Source organism: Artemia sp. Qi Xiang Cuo, chromosome 16, assembly GCF_049724085.1.
Source record: "Artemia sp. Qi Xiang Cuo chromosome 16, ASM4972408v1, whole genome shotgun sequence".
Classification (NCBI taxonomy): domain Eukaryota; kingdom Metazoa; phylum Arthropoda; class Branchiopoda; order Anostraca; family Artemiidae; genus Artemia; species Artemia sp. Qi Xiang Cuo.
Genome location: NC_142809.1, coordinates 49,769,028 through 49,789,705, shown reverse-complemented (window position 1 = coordinate 49,789,705; position 20,678 = coordinate 49,769,028). Strand labels below are relative to the sequence as shown.

The following is a 20,678-nucleotide window of genomic DNA, read 5'->3' as shown; positions in this document are numbered from 1 at the left end:
ATACAAGCAAACATGCATATGTACCCTTGATTTTGTATTCATAAACATCATTATTATTATTGCTATTACAAAAAAAAATGATACGATAAAAGGGAAAAACATGGAAAAAGTAAGAAAAAAAAACAAAAGAAGCTCGGGAAGACTCTGAAAAGGTTCCTTGAAAGTTTCAAGTTAATAACCCTTAGCCATTCCTGGAATATTGCACATATGCCCTTTTAAGAAGCAGGATGCAGAATCAGGATATTGTCTTTTGATTTAGTTCATTATCCTCTTCAACATCTCTTTATAGTTTCAACTCGCCACCCTTCGTTATTGTTGAAATATTGTAGATACACCTTTTTGACAACCTGGATGCCCATAGCGTTTTTTAATGGAGGTCAAAATACCCTTCAATATTGTCTGAAAGTTTCAACTTAATGCGGATAACCATTCCTGAGAACCAGGACGCAGGTAGTGTCTTTTAATTTAGTTCAATATCCAAAATTTTCAATTTAATGCCCTTAAACGTTTCTAAAATATAACAGATACGCTCTTTTGACCTTCTGGGTGCATGTAGTGTCTTTTGATTTAGTTCACTATTTCTGTCATCGTTCCCTTTAATTTTTTAATCGTTTTTAATCAAAAGTAGTGTGATTTTCTTAATTAACGCATGTTTGCGCAAATTAAACTTGCTCCTGACGCAAGTTTATCGGATCAACCTGTTTTGCACAAATCTGTCACAGTAGAATTAGTAAAGGGGTCCTGAAAGTCTAAAGATAATACACCTAGCCACTCCTAAGAAATTGCATATATACCCTTTTGATAACTTGGATGCGCATAGTATCTTTTAATTTAGTTTAACATTCCCATCAGCATTCTCTGAAGTTAAAATATTTTTTTATCATACATTATCATACAATACCGACTAAAAATATTTTTTAATCATACAAGAGGTAATAATCACGTTTTGAGTATCATTTACCAAGCATAAGCTTTACCAAGCACAATAACTGCTTCTCAGATATCTTCCATACTTACCAAGTTACAAAACCAAGTTACAAAAGGTAACCCGGTATACTTATTTTTTGTCTTAGGTAGTAAAGGTTGAGACCAACCGTACGTTAGCACCCTAAATATTTTTTAATCATCCAAGAGGTAATAATCACGTTTTGAGTATCATATACCAAGCATAAGCTTTACCAAGCACAATAACTGCTTCTCAGATATCTTCCATACTTACCAAGTTACAAAACCAAGTTGCAAAAGGTAACCCGGTATACTTATTTTTTGTCTTAGGTAGTAAAGGTTGAGACCAACCGTACGTTAACACCCTAAATATTTTTTAATCATACAAGAGGTAATAATCACGTTTTGAGTATCATATACCAAGCATAAGCTTTACCAAGCACAATAACTGCTTCTCAGATATCTTCCATACTTACCAAGTTACAAAACTGGGTTACAAAAGGTAACCCGGTTTACTTATTTTTTGTCTTAGGTAGTAAAGGTTGAGATCAACCGTACGTTAACACCCTAAACATCTTTTAATTTTCCACGTTTTGAGCGTGAAATTTAAATCTCTTTTTTTCTAAACATAGTGACATCAAAATAATTTCTTATCGAATGTGTATATCACACACAGGAAAAAGCCCAGAAAAAGTCTTGGGCTTTTTCTTAGCTGAATTTAGCAGAGAACGAACCTCAGGGAATTAGGCAGCTGAGTCTCTCAAATATGAGACTATGTCCCTAAGAAGCAACTTTTCAAAACGTACGTGTACTATATTATGATGGTTGTAGCGGTGGTGTTGCATCTTCTCGTATATGAAGATGCAGTTTTCGTCAAAATTTGCATTTGATTTTAATCGGATGTTTTTATCGTTTACAAAAGGCACTAGATATAGGAATTTTCTTTCAAATGAGACCTTAATCAGCTCCCTATGATGTTCCAGTGCCCGCGAAGAAGAAAAATTATTAGTACCCTTGCAAACAGTTGCTTTTCCTTGTTGTTCAAGGTCAGATGTTGTAACTTCCCTATATTAGGTTTTCGACAATGGCGATTCCAATGATGCAGTTTTCCTTCTAATCCGATACCATCTTTGAGAGTTTCCAGGCTAATTTGAAATTCTTGTAAATTTTTTCTCTCAATAAGTTTTTACTGTTAAGATTAATCGAAATCATACCGGTTACCATTCTTTAATTAGCCTCAAATGGCAACTTTTTCTCATTTGACAATTTCCCAAAAAACGTTTTGAAATTTTCGGTTACTATGGGCTGAACTTCCTTCTTTACAAGGTTTTAGTGAAGGCTTGAACTATGACTATTATAAATATTAAAAGCTTTATTCTGGTTATGCATAATCATGGCTACTTAATCATTGAAACATACAAAGAAATTTCGATATTCTGAAGGAAATTTTGCTGGTAATCAGCAGTGATTACTAACTTTGGTAATCACTGCTGCAGTGATCACCAGGGCTGTTTATCAATCGCATAATGATTTTTTTTTTTAAGTAATTGTTAAGATATCACAGGAAGATAGGCTTTATTCATTATGAAATACGCAATAATACTAATCCCCACCAAAGGCTCCTTGACTTGTAAATTAGAAGGAAGACATACGAATTACTCAGTGAAAAAAAAGGTTGCTTACAGAGAGAGAAAAATGTAGAATGCAAGAATTAAAATACGATAGATGAATTAAATAAATTAAACACATTAAACAGACTCCAATCAATCCTGCGCAAAAAGAGAAAAGAAAGAAGAGAAATAATTTTTAAGGTGAGAATTTTTTTCTAGGCTGGAACCTAGTAAATATAATTTAGTGTCGTAAATTTAAATAGATGTCTCTAAATTTAATTTAATTTGAAGGTTTTACCTGTATCTGCAATGAGAGTGCAAGCATTGATTTTTTCAGGAATGTTTTTTCTTTTAGTTTGCATTATTTTATGTTTCATTGCTTTACTCAGTTTATATTTACAGTTATTTTTTCAAGTATGTCTTTCTCACTCTTCTTGTTGACATTAGTTAGTTTTTTCAGTTTATATTTATTGTTATTTATTTTCGGTGTTTTTTATTTTTGATTTACGTCAGCTAATATTCATTACTTTTTGAATTTATATTTATTGTTATTTCTTTCATGCATGTTTTTTTTTCTTTTGATTTACTTTAGTTAATATTTATTACTTTTTTCAGCTTGTATTTACTGTTAGTTTTTTAATTTGTAAACTGAACTTTTTCTTAAGCTGGAACTTAGCAAAGAACGATAACATTGCCCATTATTTTTTTTTTTTTTAGTTTCTTATACTTTTACTTTCTTACTTACTTTTACTTACTTACTTATGGTCTCAATCAATTGCTTCTAGTTTTTCTTATGCTGTCATGCATTTGTCCCTGTCATTGCTGCTGCATTCCTTCGCTCCTTTGTTCCTGTATCTTTTCCTGTTTTTGTTCGTGTTTTCTCTCCTCTGTTCATTTCTGTTTGTTTTTCTATACTTGATGCATTCGTTCTTTTTTTTTTCTTAATTGTAATAGGTTTGACTACGGTGCGTCGTGCCAGCTGTCACATCATGATGAGTAAATCAGGAGATTTAAAATCTACTTGACCAAACCTTTACGTCCAGTTTTCCTTCGAATTCTCAACCGGGTCCCTTAGGTTGTTAATTTTCTACTCCCGACGTATTGCAGAGGTTGCAGAATGAAAGAGGTTGCAGATATTGTAACTTGATGACCTAGATGCATACCGTGTCTATTGATTTAGCTTTATCCTTTCCTCCAAGCCACAATCCAGCTTCCACTTTCCCTGCCCCCTCCGTATTCTCTAAAAATTACAATTCAATACCGTAAACGCTTCAGATATATTATATGTGTGCCATATTGACAACCTGGCAGCGCAAAGAACCTTTTGATATATCTAGCTACTTAACCGTGCGTAAACTACAAGTCTTAAAAGAATTGATAATTAAAAAATTTAATATGTGCATGGGTTGGAGACAAAAATCCGTTAATCCTTCCCCCTCCCGACAAACTAAGTTTGGGTTTCGCTTCTCTAGCACTCCTTTCTTTCTCCAATTGTGCCTGAAAATTGTGTACTCCATCCTCCTAGCTGTTCCCGCGATATTGTGGACATGTCATTTCAAAGACCCGAATACAAATAATCTGTTAATTTCAAACTCCCTCCCACCCATCAAGTCAACATTGCTTATCTTCTTGACCCATCAGTGCTCCCACAATATTTTGACTTGATCCCTTAAGCCATTTCTGAGATATTATTAGCAATTAGAAAAATCCGGTGCACATAGCGTTTTTTGATTTACTCATTTACGCATACGGTTTCTAAAGTACAATTTCGGAAATCTCTGGTAATCTTGGCCTGGGAACGATCCACATGATAGTGCTGAGGCAAAAAGAGTTGCTTGAGCTATTTTAAGACCCCTCCCCCACTCTACCAACAAAATGTATGATTTTATTGGATCAAAGAATAATCTCCAAAGTTTCGGAAAATCGGACGTCCAGGATCAAACAGCATGCCCTCCCATTTCTTTGTAAAATCTATGAGCAAACAATGGGCAACTTGCTTAATTTATTACCCTTATCCCAATGGTTGTGGATGTCATTTAATCCCTGGAGATATTTTGACCCTTTTGAACCTAATGGCTGTCTTAAAATTTTGATCGAATATATATGGCCTTATGGGAGGCCGATAGGAAAAAAAAGCACAGGAGGGGAGCCGGTTACTTTCCAATCCCTCTAGACTCGTCAAAATGGCGTTCTTTTCCCACTTCAGTGACCCGTTTTCGTTCTGAAGATATTGTAAATATTTCCGCATAGTCTCTTTTATGTAGACATTAAAATTTCAGCTTATTAGCCTTACCCGTTTGTGAGATACTGCATATACGCTACTTTGACAACCAGTATACATTTACTGTCATTTGATTTAGTTCAACATTCCCCTTAACATTCCCTGAAAATTCATTTTAATGCCCTTAACCTTTCCTGACATATTGCAAATGCGCTGTTAAGACAAATTGGATACACTTATTGTCTTTGATTTGCTTTAAGCTCCTTTACAATTTTCTTTGAAAGTTTCAGCTTAATACCTAGAACTGTTGCTGAGACATTGCGGATCCTCAATTTTGATAACCTATTTCCATATAGTATTTTTTTTTTTTTAGTTCAACGTCCCTTTCAAAATTCATTGAATACTCTTAGCCTTTCCTGTGATATTACAGATACACGTTTTGACAACCTGGATGCACATAGTGTCTTTTGATTTAGTAGCATAGCTGGAATATTGCTTATATCCACATAGTGTTTTCTACATAGACACTAAAGTTCAACTAAATGCCCTTAGCCGTTACTGATATATTGTAGATACGAAATTTTGACAACCTTAATACACGTGTTGTCTTTTGATTTTAATTGCAAGTTTCAACTTGATATCCTTAGCTGTTCCTTAGATGCTATAGATGTGTTATTGCGACCTTTATGTCATAGTCGCTTTTGATTTAACTCGGTATCCTCAGCCGTTCTTGAGATATTGCAGATATGACTTTTTGAAGACCTCGAAGCATGTTATGTCTTTGAGTTTAGTTCGATATCCCCTTAGTATTTTCTGAAAGTTTCAACATAATTACCTTAGCTACTCCCGAGATATTGCAGGTAGGGCATTATGAAGATCTTGATGCACATATTCTGCAATATCTAAAGAACGGCTATGATTATTAAGGTGAACCTTTCTTGGAGTCTCTAACTCAATAAAAAAAAAATGTGTATTCTGGTTATCAAAATGGTTTATCTTGAATATCTTGAATTTTCTGACCGTCATAGTAGATGATGTTTCCAGTCTTTTTCATTTTTATACTTCTGTCCACGTTCAACATCGTTTTATTTCTTAATTTTGTTAGTCTTTTATTTATTTATTTCTACTTGTTTTTATAATTCTGTCTCTTAACTCCTTTTATCGTTTTTTAGATCTTTATAACATTATGACAATCCATGCTTTGGTCCGGTCGAAACCAGTGAAATCAGTTTTGGATTTAACATTGTTCTGGAAAAAGATGTCCTACAATATTGGAGGTCATATTGTAAGCTTAGACATACTGGAACATGGACTTATCAGAGGTAATGTGTCATCTTGTTTGTATATTTCAACTTATAGTTTTAAAACCATAAATTTGGAAATAAGCGTAATTACCCTTAAAGCCCTGTATGCGAACAGGGGAAGGTGCAAAATTTTTTTGACATAAAACCTACCCGGAAACCTTTTTTTTTTTTGGAAAATACACGTTGGAATGTGCCAAAATATAGGTATTTAAGCTAGAAAAACAAAATTTCTCATGGGAAAACACCATCTCTGAGAACATCTCCTCGAGGATTTTGCTTTTTATGCAATCTTGTCGAGGTTTAGAACATGACCTGACTAATTGAATATGGAAGACTAAGAAGAAATAGGGAATGCAAGTTCAATTTTTGGTAAACAGAAGATCAACTGATCAACAAACAAACTGATCAACTGATTAACCGATCAAAACAAACTGATCATTTGATTTTAGCGTTAAGAATTATGGAAGTTTTATTATGGAGCTTATTGTGTGCACCGGAAAAAGATTGTAAAAACTAAATATCTGCAGTTCTTAGTATTTGTAGTTTACTTGGGTTCTTTGGGCTCTAGTCTGTTGACCTTACCTTAGACCTTAGTTCTCCCAGGGCCAGGTGTGACACATAGGGCATCAACGAAGCCTTGCCAGACGTCCAAGAGTGGAGCAGCAGCCATGACGTCTTCCAACTGTGTTTGCAACGACAGCTCAGCACTCCGTAGTTCTCTGTCGTACTGTCGTCGTAGGGTGTGTTTCGGTCGCCCTTGTTTTCGCCCACCCTCGGGTTGCCACCTGTAGACAGTATTCGGAAGACGATCTCCTGACATTCGGAGGACATGACCAAGGTAGGTCCATCCTCTCTGCTTCAAAAGATCAGGTACTGGCGGTTGACCTGTTCGTCTGCGGACCACTACGTTCGTGACCCTATCCTGCCACGAAATGTTAAGGATTCTTCTGAGGCAGACATTTTCAAATGCTAGGATACGTTTTTCCAGTTGGACATTCAGCTTCCAGCATTCATTGCATAAATGAGAATGGACATGACGTTGCTATTCAACAGACGGAGCTTTAGACGCAAAGAAAAATTTTTGGCTTCGCCATACTGCTTTCAGTTTGTTGAGTGCCGATGTTGCTTATCAAATTCTCCTTTTTATCTCGTTGACTATTCCGCCATCATATTCGATCCAACTTCCAAGATATTTGAACTCATGGACTTGTTCGATAGTTTTTCTTTTGCGTTTAAGGATCAAAGGTGAGTTGGATGTGGTCATGCTCTTCGATTTACCAACGTTTACTATTAGTCCCACTGGTTCACATCTGGCTTACAACCAGATATTTTCGACACCATGATTGTGGGTTTCATCTGTTAGATTCAAGGCCTCAAATCTGTTTTTCAGAGAAATACAGAAATCCTTTTGTAAGTCTTGGTTTTTCAGTTTGTCGGTTTCAAACTGCCTATAGGTACTGGTCAATTTCTTCTCTTGAGCTTTCAACTTAATTTGTATTTCAGCCATCATCAATATATGGTCTGAATTTACGTCAGTTCCTCGAAATCCACGTACGTCAAATAAGCTGCTTCTCCAACGTCTTGAAATTAGAAAGTAGTCAATTTGGTTTTTGTCCGACCATCTGGGGACAATTCAATTTAATTCAAACTTTTTATTTCCTCCGAATACGAAGAGTAAAAAAGAAATAAATAAAAATAATAACCGCTAATCAACAGGCCATAAAATTATTTTAAACTATATAACAACAAATACGCAAAGGCCTTCAATCAAAATTACACCCAGGAGTATTTTTGGATTGACTTATGCTCAAACGATGTGCCACCTGTGATCAAGTCGTTGCTCAGCGCGTAATCAACAAGAAGCGCTCCGTTTTCGTTGATAACTCCTATACCACGTGGGCCCATGGCTTCTGGGCAATATTGAACGTCTGCTCCAACTTTGGCATTGAGGTTACCCACAACGCAGAGAATATCATGTCTAGGCACATCTTTGGTGACCGCTTGTAACATTTCAGAGAATTTGTCTTTTTCATCTTTGTCGGCTTCATTTGTGGGAGCATAGCAGGCAATGATGGTCAGTTTGGTGTGGTTTGAGATGGGCCACCAATAAGCGTTCATTTGCAGGTTTCCAAACGAGATCTTCCTTATATGGTTCAAACGAGCTCTTCCTAGGGGGAGGAGGTCTAAATATACATTAAAGAAAATTGAAAGATATCGTGTAAAACTTACAGTGAGAGTATGATTTACCCCCCTATTCCTCCCTTCCTTGCGTACGTTTTTGAGTTTTGTATAGTTGAGTTTGTACTTTACCGTTCTTTTCTTTTGGGCTTCTATTCCTTTTTCTTATTATTTTCCTTTTTATCCTTTTTCAGTTTTTTCTCTTTTTTCTTTTGTTTTACAGGATATACGTTTTGTTTGATATATTTAAATTCACTTTTTCTTTTGAGTTTTGTATAGTTGAGTTTGTACTTTATTGTTCTTTTCTTTTGAAATTCTAATCCTTTTTCAGCTTTTTCTCTTTTTTCTTTTGTTTTTCGCTTTCGAAAATTTATCATTATTTTAATGCAGGGAACCGTCCACACCCAACTAGCAAGAAAAGCCTTTTACAGGATGATAGTGAACTGCTAAAATACATTGTAAAAGAACTGGATCCTAGGATACATTTTGCCCTGAATTGCGGTGCTAAGGTTAGTTTGTCTCTGTATTGGGTTCTTCTTTTCTTCATAATCAAGCTTTGACTAGAACATATGGCGTTAAGGGTGTTAAACAAGCTACGATACTTTCTAGGTCGAAAAATACCTTTTAGTCTGAAATGTCATCAATTTTATTGTTCCAAATCTACTGTCTTGATTATTATTCTTGACTAGCCTGTTCTGACCATTCACTGTGGGAAACCTGAGCGTGTGAAAAGAAGCTAGTGACGACTAAAAGAATATTGCGAGTTTTCTCTTAGTTGGCTAAAAAAAAATAATTATAGAAATCCCATGTTCTTTGCTGTTACCCAGATTGCTTCCCATATCGCAGTCATTAACAATTATTAGTTTTTTTGTTGTTTTTTTTCACGTCACCGAATATTTAGAAAATAGGTCTCGCCTATTAAAACACTTCTGTTTCGTGTTTATAAAATAGTTAGGGATATCTTATTCTAATCGGAAGCTGAATTAAAAATTGGCAAAGCCTAATAAATCTTAGCCGAATAGAAAGTTGATGGAATTTTGTATATAGTTTATTACAGTGAATGAAACTACAGCAACCCGCTGCAGGGCCCAGAATCCGATTCCGGTGGTTAGATTATGCAAAAGCGTCTCCATAATAATTCAACCAAGGAGAAGGGAAATGAATCTTGAGGTCATGTAGGGGTACATTGGGAGAAATCCCTGCTTGGTAATACAATTCTGTATACATATAATATACTAATACATTCTGATTAGCTTTTTAACTGCAGAAGTTCTTATATTGGACCAACTGTTGCCAACTTTATGAGTTGTCAAGTTGAAAGCCTGAATTAGACTATCCACGTCCAGATCGTAATTAATTGGAGATGAAACACAGAAAATTTTCCCGAAGCCCCGCCCCCAATCATCGTTTCACGTCCAGACCGTAATTAATTGGTGATGAAACACAGAAAAACGTCACGAAGCCCCGCCTCCAATCATCGTTTCACGTCCAGACCGTAATTAATTGGTGATGAAACACAGAAAAACTTGACGAAGCCCCGCCTCCAATCATTGTTTCACATCCAGACCGTAATTAATCGGTGATGAACCGCAGAAAAACGTCACGAAACCTCGCCTCCAATCGTCGCTTCACGTCCACACCGTAATTAATTGGTGATGAAACACAGAAAAACGTCACGTAGCCCCGCCTCTAATCATCGTTTCACGTCCAGACCGTAATTAATTGGTGATGAAACACAGAAAAACATCGTGAAGCCCCGCCTCCAATCATCGTTTCACGTTTACCCCTAGATGGTACTTTTAATTATGTTATATGCTCTAGGGCATTCTTAAGGGCGTAAAATTAAAGATGATTTCAAATTAGCACTGCATTTTTTGAACGTAATTACCGTGTTGTCAAATTAGCGTGCTAAAACTGGAATTTACATCAGCAAAAGTACAGTTAATTTGTACTGCGCCTTAAAATTTGAAAAATGAAAGCATTGCAGAAATGGTTTTAATTTCCAGAAAATGGCTTCAGTCGATTTTTCTGTGTGTCTTTTATCCATTTTGGGGTTTTTTCATGTTTCTTCTGTGTTATAATTATCTGTTTATGGTAAATATTACATAATGCCTAGTTCGATAAATATAAACGGATATTTCTTGTGCATTTATTTGACCAGTAAGTCCCCAGTTTGCTGGCACTCTCTAAGTGTACGCCTAGCACTCAATAACGGTACCGTTTCCACCTCTCCGCCGCGATGAGGCCGGGCAATCTGGATGCGTGGGCATTTAGTTCGCGTTAAAAGTGAATTAAGTAAGTAGTTCAATAGATAACAATATAAGTTATTCGTTATTTTGCATCAGTATCGTTTCCCAATCCAGCTAAGAAATAATTTGACTCAAATCTAATATAGGCCTATATGATTTTTTAGTAACTAAGGAAAAACTATATTCTAATATACCAAAACCCACTAGTGCCCAACCGAAGGTGTTAGACCTTCGTAAATATCGGAAGTATGCTGGAAGATAAAAATGCCATATAAAGGAATCGAACCCAGGCTTCCTGCAAACTAGGGCTTCTGCCACTGGGTTAAAATTCCATTAGATCACTTGAAAGCTTCAAAAATAGACTCCTTATAGCAAATATCTTTAAATATAACATTGGCTCCCATGGTAACTTGACATAGATTTAACACTCGGTGTTTAGCACCGAATTGGAGAAAACTATATGCAAATTTATCAAGAGCTTGTTGTTTTGAGGCCCGTTTGACAGTTTTTTCTTTCACCAAGCTTCCAGTATGATAATAGCTTTGTAAAGTAACATGTGTTCAAAATAAACATTAACCTTAGATTAAGATAATTTGTAAGGAAGCTAACAGGTAGCCCCTTTCCTCTTTAAAAATAATTTCCTTTTAATTACTATTTATTGATTTTCACTTAAGTTTCTGATAAAACTGTATACAATTGTATCAAGAAGTCCTTGGTTTATATCCCATTTGGAATTTATTTTTTAACGAACTTTCAGAATAGTTCCTAACGAACTTTCAGAATAGCTGCAATATCCCAAATTTGGCCCTATACTTGGTCCTGGACAGGGACGCTTGATGAAGACTGATGGTGCTTTTAACCCCCTATACGCTGACAGCTGAGTAAGATTATTAAGCCAAGTCTAAGTTACATTTTCGTATTGATTACTGCTTTGAAGAAAATATGTGTTAAAAGTAAAGATTAGGTTTTGTCCTTTTGGGGTTCAGTGGGTTTGATCTTTTTTTGGTAATACGGGGCCCAGAGTGCGAACTAAACTGCAGCAAGACCCTGCAGTGCCGACGCAAAGACCTTAACAATCAAGTAGCGTCATTAATCCAATACCTTCACGCATACAAAGATTAGCTTTTGGTTTAGGTAACTTGTAAGATAGCTAATAGACAACCTTTCCCCGTGAAAAAGAGTCTTGTTCGTGTTATTATTGATTTATTTTCATTTAAATTCTTGGAAAACTTTACAAATGCTTCACGAGGTGTTTGGCTTGAGTCCCAATCTGAATATTTTTATTCTTTTAGCAAGTTTCCGTTATAAATATGGCTGTAAAAATAATATGCATTTAAAATAAAGGTTAGCCTTTGATTAAGGTAACATTAGAAAGCTTATAGATAGCCCCTTTCCCCTTGGAAAGGAGGTTCATTTGAATTATTATTGATCAATATCACAAGAATCTCAGGTAGTTCTGTAAACAAATGTATCAAGAGGTGCCTAGATTCGAATCTTAATCGAGTCATTTTTTTAAGTGAACTTTTGTTAGGATTATGGTTTTAAATTGATATGTGTTTGATATAGGGATTTATCTTGGATTAAGATAACTAATACGGAATCTAGTAGACATCCCCTTTACCAGAGCTTCATTTTTAATTATTATTGACTAATTTAATTGAATTTTTAGTCATGTCCTGCTATTCGAATCTATACTGCTGAAAACATTGAGACAGCTTTGGAATCAGCTGCCAAACTCTTCTGTTCAACTGAAGTTTCAATTGACGTTGATACCAACACAATAACAGTGTCTCAAATTCTTGAATGGTACGGCGTGGATTTCGGGTCCAATAAAAATGAAGTTGTGACGTAAGCAATATTTTATGTTCTGGATGATGGTAGTATTTAATTCCCCATGAATTGAAGTCTAGATTTCCCTTTGATATATAAAAATACCACCATTAGTTTTAACACTGGCCGTTTGAATTTTAGAATTAAATGCAGTCGAGCCTTTCAGCTTTTATTGGGGGCAGGCTTGCAAAGTACAGAACTTTTGTTTCTTAAAAAATATGTCAAACTAAATCCATATTTTGAAGCAAATATTGCGGTTGAGTTGGCTGCAAATTCTTATCAGGTTATACCCTTGCTCGCAAACATAGCCTGACTTCACCCTCCTCCGCTCGCTACGATGTGCGGTAAAGTCGAAGAGGGTCTTTAAAACTTAAGACGAATAAAACATGTGTGGCAAGCTCAACCCTTGTTTTTTTGCTAAAGTTTGAAAAATGTTCTTCTGAAAGTATTTTTGAATGTGAAAATTATAACCAGTTAGTAATTGTAAGTTCTGTAGTTCTGATTGCATTTCAAAATTTTTAATTAAAAGTTCCGTTGTTCAAAGGAAATGTAATCAAACAAGTCTCTGCATTGTCAAAGCATAAGAATAAACTTACACTCTATAGCATAAATAATAAACACTTAGTATACAATACTAAAGTCTGAGGAGGACCGCAGTCTCCATATTTGCAGTATAAGTTGAGTTTCTTTTCAGCTTTAAAATGACTCTTGAAGGAAAGCTTTTTTCTGCGAGTTTTAAATATTGTAAATAAGATTGCCTAATTAAATTTATTTTTTGTAATTTTCTAAGAATAAAGATTAATTTAGATGTACTTATAAATGAAGGTCTAAAGGTGATGCTGGCTAACGAGTGAATCGATCTAGTAGACAGCTTCATTTACCTTACCTTGGTAATATTATTAGTAAAGATGGTTGGTGCAGTGAATATGTTGAAAGTAGAATAGCCAAGCCCCAGGGTGTCTTTTTCATAGTTGAAAGTTAGGGGGAATAGGAAGATATGTCTGCGAACCAAGATTAGAATATTAGAAGCCATTGTGATGACACTTGTCAAGCTTGGTTCTGAAGCGTGGGTACTCCGAAAATCGGATGAAGATTTACTAGAATTTTTCCAAAGAAATCGCCTACGAATTGGTTTGGGTACCCGACTGACTGACCGTATCACAAACAGTAAGCTTTGCGAAAAAGGTGGGCCAATCCCCCTTTCTAGGGCTATATGGAGAGAATGGTTAAGATGGCTAGGATGCGTTGTACATATGAAAGGTGACAGATTGCCCAAGATCGTCCTTGTCGGGCAACCGCCTAGGGCCAAACGAAGAGCATGCTGCCCTCGAATGGGGTGGGAGGATGTCGTAAGGAAATACTGGGGGGAAATGGGATATATAATTATGTTTTAAATATTGTAAAGGAAATAATGAAAAAGAAAACAGGCGGATTGTTGGGTATCTAGCCAAAGAAAGAAAGATAATTCCAAACAGGGAGGAGCTACACTGTGGCACGAGTGAAGGATCTCATCACCTGGGAAGAGGAATGTTTTCTCAGGGTAGGTAATAAGTAAGGAGAAGTTGATGTGGTTTGTTTTATCTTGGGGAAGTTTTATGCCTTTTGGAAAGTTTAGAGTACGGGTTGTCTGATATTTTGATCCAGTGTGTGGCAAATTAGTAGATATAGTATTTTTTCGTTTTTCTGGTTTGTTGGATTTGAGTAATGCATTATTTGAAATAGGTATAGGATGGAGGGATTGGATAGTAAAAATTATGAGGATTACATGGCATATTCATGTGTATTTGCAATTACTTTTATCGGATCATTGTTTCTTGTCTGTAAGATTTACGTACCGCTACTAATATTTCTGTAACGTTTCTAAATCATTACTTGTGTTGCGTTTGTTTTAAATATGCTATGTTAGGGACGTTTGCCTTGCCGCAATACAATATAGTATCTGAACCTTACAGATTGTTTAAATACCTTTTTGATTATTCTGAATTTATTGTCTATCTTATCTCTTGATATTTTTGATTTCAAGCATTTTGAGCTTATTTAGGCCACAATTGCCACATCACCTTGTTTGGGCCACAATTGCCACATTACCTTATTTGGGCCAAGATTGCCATAATTACGGTCTCGTGGTATAGAATAACAGGAATAAGCACTTTCCTGGGTCCGATCTAGTTTAGTAAATAAAAAGAGTGTTAGAACTTTAATTATTTTTTTTAATTCTTTTTCCAACATCACACGAACACTGGTTTGATAACATCATCCCTTGGAAAGGAAACACACTTCCCTAGCCCTTTTTCTTGGAATTCATATGTTTCTATTAGGGGCTAAGAACCTTTATCCGAGGGCTCTTAGAACTGCTGAATTTTATGGTGGACTTTTATATCCAAATTACACTTTTTAAGGGGTGTTTTCCCACGTTTCCAAAAACTACAAATTTCTTGTGCTTATAACTTTTTATGATTAATTATTTGACCTTTGTTGATTATTTAATTTATTAAATTGTTGGTTCTTTACAAACCGTAGGTGATGAAACTGTTTCTCATGTGTAAATAAAGGTGAAATTTAATCTAATCTCTCAATTTTTTTTTTTCTCTTCAGACGTAGCCTACGTCCCTATTTTTTTTTTTTTTTTCACACATACATCTAGTTTTCTTGCAGACTTATATCCACCATTTTATTTCCAGACGTATATCCGCCTTTTTGTCACCAGAAGAAAGGGAAAAACTTGAAAAGATTCCTGTTGAAAAACGAAATATTCAATACAAAAAATACGATTGGGGATTGAATTCAGCGTAATTCCCAAAACGGTTTTGGAGGGATTTGGCACAGTGCCAGAAATACAATATATTTTAAAGTGCATATCATATAAATATCATCCTTGCCAAACATTTAGCTTCACAGGATTTGTTGAAAATAGACCTTTTAGTTTTTAGTAAGTGAACCATTAAAATATTGCAAGGTAGAAAAAGAAGCCTCGCGAAGTCAAACTTTAAGTTCAAAATTATTTACTAAAATCATACATTTTCTACTTAATTTATTCACAAGCGTACTCTTTAAATATGTTTAACATCAATTTAGTTTCCTCGCTGTCGTATTTTTATGTAGGTCATTTTGTAGGCAGTTTTCGTTTAAATAGGACCTTCAGTACTCGAGTCAGTGCTCCTTTATATCGAAAGTCTGTGCAGCAGATTGGTAATTTTGGGACCTAAAGGTATTTAAAGGTGTTAGGATATCAGCTTTCTAATTCCAGAACCTTCTGAGGACCAATAAATAAAATTGATAAATAGATAAAATAAAAAAGGATAAAAATAATATCTGTATAGTTTATAGTGCCGGGGCACGAGAACTCTATGAAAGGAAAGACATGTTTTCCCTCTTGTAAAACAGCCTTAATTTTATTTTATTCATTGTACCATTTAAACCATTAGGGTATTACGTGTCTGGTTATTTGTGATGTCATTCACATGGAACATGTTTTTTCCAAAATTAAGGCCCTAAACGAATTTTCCCACAGTCGTGACCTATCTAGATCGTTTTTTTTTTTACACCGGAAAATGATAGTATGCCAAATTTTAGGAAATATTATTGTGCCGTTTTCGTAAAAAAAAAAACTTACATACAGTTATTACTCGTTTTATCAGATAGATAGATAGGAAAATTGAATCATTGTAAAGAAAAAGTATTCCCACGTATATACTGCATGTAAGCTAGATCAGCCGTTATTGCTTTATAAAAAAAATAAATGTTTAATTCTTATGATTACACTTTTTGTTCTTGAAGTGGGAGGGGGGTAATACGTCAATCGAGATTCATACTCTATATTCTCCTATGTATACAATTGAATTTTATTTTCCTATTGTGACGGTTTTTGCAAGTACCTCTAAATTTCTTGGGTATAAGCCTCAATAAGCAACCGGCCTGAGAACTTCAGTCGGCTTCGGTACAGACTTTAGTTTGAACCCACTATAGTACCCGGTACTATACTAACTTTAGTACCCCTGAAAGTCGATGTGTAGCACGCAAATATTGGCAATCGTAACACTTTAGGAATTGACCGTGGTGGCAACCCCGAGTGGCATTCACATATGGGCCTAGTCATACTTACATGTCTGTCTATGCATCAATATCCAGAAACTTTTCATTGCCCTAGTTGTGTTCTCCCATTTTGACTCTAGCTGCGCAAAAATTGTGCTTTTTGGCATAAAATGGCAGACATTAGAACTTTCCTGTGGCAACATCTCTTGGTTTATTCTCTCTGGCTCTTCCGATTTTTTTTTTTTTATTTTTTTTTTAGATTGTAGGTCTATTTCAATATTATGTGACCACTGGTTTGATGCGACCAAGCCTGGTGAAAAAACAGGAATCTAGCAGATAAACCCTGGATTCCCACTGACGCGATTTCACGTAAAAACGGCCGTTTTGCATGATCTGTGATCTGTCAAATTTCTTCCGTTTTTCGCAGCAAGCTTATGTGTCACAACGGTTCAATGGCTGTGCTGAAATATTTCTACTGAGCCGTTGAAAATTTCATCCGTTATTCTGAATTTTAAAGCGTTTTAAACCATAATTGTGTGTAACTTCAAAACTAATCATGTTTATCAGAAGTTATCAATTAATATTTGTCAAAGAACATGAGGGTTATCTTCTTTTAATCCAAGAATTTAATTCTCAAAGCCTGGGGGGATATATACAGGGAATTGAACATAGAAGATAAGAATTATATTTTTAATTAGGCATAGCCATCCTAGGATAATACCAGTTAGTCCTTTGAATATTTTCTTGGCTTCTAGAACTTGATTTAACCTATTCCTATGCATGTGCTGTTCAAATATCTCGTAATATTTTTTTGAGGTTCAACGGCTGTAGTGAACCGTTCCTGTGTGAACATTTTTGTGATTTTCCTCCATCCGCTATCCGTGAGTCGGTTTGCATTCAAAAAAAAGTCACATGAATGGGAACCAAGGGAAACACGTATTCATTTATGTCGATCTAAATCAACATTTCGTGTTTTTGCACAAGAGACTTGAAGCCGCGGGAATTTAGTTCTCAGACAGGTTGAATTTGATAATGAAAATCTCATCAAGACCGTCCCCATTTTTGGCAATGTTTCCCTTTGTCCTAAAATCATTCAAATTCTTTTTTGCAAGTAATTTTTGTTGGGCGTCATTGAAAGTGTTGGATTTCGTGTATTTGGTATCATCAGTTGAAACGGTTTCTTTTCATGCATATTATCAAACTTTCATTTTTTTTTAAGTTCTAGGTTCTATATTGGCATAGGTTCCTCCTATGCCAATATAGTTGCAAATGGTCACATGAAGCAAATGGTGTTTGTTTGTGCAAAGTTAAGCATCCAATTCTAGGGTCTACTATTTTAAATTCTACAAGTCAGAAAGCTTCTTTTGTCTCTAATCAATTGCGTTAACGTATATATCTTACTTACTCGCATGCCTGAGTAAATGCACAGTGGCGTAAATAGGGGATAGGCAGTTCAGGGTTCAGCCTCAGAGAGCGTGTCAATGTGAATTTTTCTTTGTTTACCTATATTATGGTGGTGATAGTGGAGGGGGCGCATAAACCACAAGGTCCACTGGACTTGACTAACTTGACCTAACGCTCTTGCTCAGCTGGTTCGCCAGTGCATAGGGAACTAGTTGACAGTGCCGTGAGTCTTTTCCAGGTTGTCCTGTCACTGGCTAGTGATAGGGCCTCATTTGGATTGATATTGTTTCTGAGGAGTCGTTGGTTTATTACATGAGCCCACCTGGTGCGCGGTCTCTTTCCAATGGGTTTAATCATTTTTCAATGGGTTTAAATCCTTGATGATCCCGGGGTGCTTGACAGGAGGCGGAGTAGGTGGCCTTACCACCTCAGAGAACGGGCTTCTGCTTGAGTAGCGAGATTTGCTAGCTTGAAGTTCGTCAGGATCTCAGTGTTGCTGACCTTGTCATACCATTTGAAGCCTTCAGTTAGACGCAGGTGTCTAGTTTGAATGGCATCGATTTTTCGTAGCTGTGTCTGAGTTATTGGCCACGTCTCAGAAGAATATAGCATGATGCTTGAGACCGCGGTGTTGTAAAATTGAACTTTGGTTCGGCGTCTAATTTGTGGCTTGAGGAAGACATGGTCCCCGGGCGCTGAAAAGCCTTGCTATGTATTTGTATGTGCATGGTTTGACGTACAAGCTTATGCATGAAAATATTGCCGTCCTAAATGGAAAATCCGCCTTAAATGGTACGAGTTTGCATTAGGAAGCCTTGCGATTCGTAAAATTCCGTCCAAAATATGCAAGTCTGCAGGGGAGTGGGGGGTTATGTTCGGGATCCTTGTGGAATATGAAAATTTTTACGGTGTCCTGTAGTTTATTATATTATTTCTTTAAGTTGATTCCATCCTCCATTAAATTCCTACTTATGTACCTAGACCAAAGTCAGAAGACGTTTGATTTATTTTCCCCTTGTTTGGACTGTGCTAAGTAAATTAATAATTTACTGTTTTCTCCCTTATATTCTTCAATTCGTTGTATTACTTTCTCATCTTATTATTTAAATGGGTATAAAAAAGTTTCAAACGTTCCGTAACGAAATCTTAGTAAACGTTGATAGTCTTAATCATTGATGCTTTCATGTCGCAGCAGAAATAGCTATTTATGGTTCAACGAACAGATATTAAAAGTATCTAAAATCAAATAACAATAGCAGTAAATATTGCTTTTTGCAAAGTTAATTTTTAAGATATTTCAAACTAGTTAATAACTCTCAAAATCGGATTCAACTTAAAATAGCTTAGGTGAGGAGTATAAATGTGAGTAGGTAGTATATTTAAGAAAAAAGTAATAAATATCTCTATTTAAGTTAGTATAATCTATGAAAACCTTGTCTTTGTGACTGGAAGCTAAGAAGTTAACAATGGAAACAGTGCTAAAAGGAATTCTGTAAAAGAATGTACAGCTTTCTCATTAAAGCATTGCGAGCTATTTTGGTTTCATCAGCTATCAACTCGAGCTTGAACGAAGTATACGCAATCCAGCTGAATATGAATCAATGATTTGTTTTATCTAACTATCCAAGAAACAGACTATCTAAAAAATGTGTCTTAACAACAAAAACCGCCTCAAACAAAACCGAAATTTCTAAAAATCTACATTCGGCACTCCACCAAGGACAACAAAAAAATTTGTACTATTATAAAGACCGCCGTATCCATCAGAGGGGGGGGTGGGTCGAACCCCCCCCCCCACCTGAAATATCTGTCTGACTCGTAAAAACTTAACAAAAACGAATAAAAATAAATTTACGACGCGTTTTTAAAGTCTGTTTTATAACCCTCCCCCCCCGAAAAAATTATTGTGTAACCCCCCCCCTCCCTCCTCCGAAAAAAATCCCGGATACGACCCTTGCTATTACTCGTGCAGCGAACCATATTTTGAATCGTCCGACTATATCAAATCAAATTTCATACTTTATTTTAAATACTTATGTTAAAGTACCAGGAAATCCTCTCTACTTCCCAGGATTAAATCCCACGAGCCCGCACTTTTGAGGCTTGTAGTTACACACCGTACTTTTGGTGTGTAACGTTCAAATACCATGGAATCGAAGGGCACAGGTGATAAAATTGTTTACATAAAGATGTGCTAGGGGGGAGGTGGTTTTGTTATTTCTTCCAATAACTTCAATGAACTATAACAAAAACGCCCTTTTTTCAATGAAAATATCCATAAGTGGTATTTTTCAACATCTAGGGCAAAAATATATTGGAGCCCAATGTCCCCCTGCCCCCTCTCAATTAACGCCATTGTCTTGATTTGAAAGAAAAGGCGATTTGAGACATGCGCCATCCAAACATTTGGCTTGGAATCTCCAGCTGTAGCCCAGATTGATGAAATATTCTTACACGGGGAACTGAACTTCCCTCGAGATTTCAGCGGAAACTCGCGCAGAATCTATTTCAGGTATGAGCATAAGTTCGAAAAAAAAGAGATTGACACCTGGCAGATTATATGAAAAATATTGGTGCTATTATGGAAAATGTCGAAACCTTTGAGGTTTCGGGGGTATGGGTGAGACTGGTGACCCTTGCTCCCCTTTTTCGTATTCGCCTGGAATGGAGTATTCAAAGCTATGTTTTAGTTGCTTTGTCATTGATAAAATTGGCAAGTTATGAAGGACCGTAACTTTTTCTTTTCGGAACTCCTTGCCGTGCGTTTAAGTTTCATAGATTGAACAAGAGATTTCAGAAAGCGTATTTAGTTCTCTTCTTGATTTTAGAAGTAAAGCGTCTGTAGAAAAGACAAAATAAAGGAGAGAAACAGACTTTGTAAGTTCAATTTGATTTAATTAATGCT

The 20,678-nt window shown here is 35.9% G+C and overlaps 2 protein-coding genes across 2 annotated transcripts in view; both read left to right on the top strand.

Moving 5' to 3' along the window:
• LOC148943046 (uncharacterized) overlaps window positions 1-20,633 on the top strand; it is a 56,822-nt gene extending 36,189 nt beyond the window's left edge. Inside the window, exons 4-7 of the mRNA XM_089102546.1 lie at window positions 5,949-6,098; window positions 8,649-8,767; window positions 12,177-12,355; window positions 15,019-20,633. Coding sequence (XP_088958672.1) covers window positions 5,949-6,098; window positions 8,649-8,767; window positions 12,177-12,355; window positions 15,019-15,130 — 560 coding nt within the window. The 3' untranslated portion in view covers window positions 15,131-20,633. The remainder of the gene's footprint in view (window positions 1-5,948; window positions 6,099-8,648; window positions 8,768-12,176; window positions 12,356-15,018) is intronic.
• Window positions 20,605-20,678, top strand: part of LOC148943045 (uncharacterized) — a 27,990-nt gene continuing 27,916 nt past the window's right edge. Inside the window, exon 1 of the mRNA XM_089102543.1 lies at window positions 20,605-20,650. The gene's annotated coding sequence lies outside the window, so the exon portion shown is untranslated. The remainder of the gene's footprint in view (window positions 20,651-20,678) is intronic.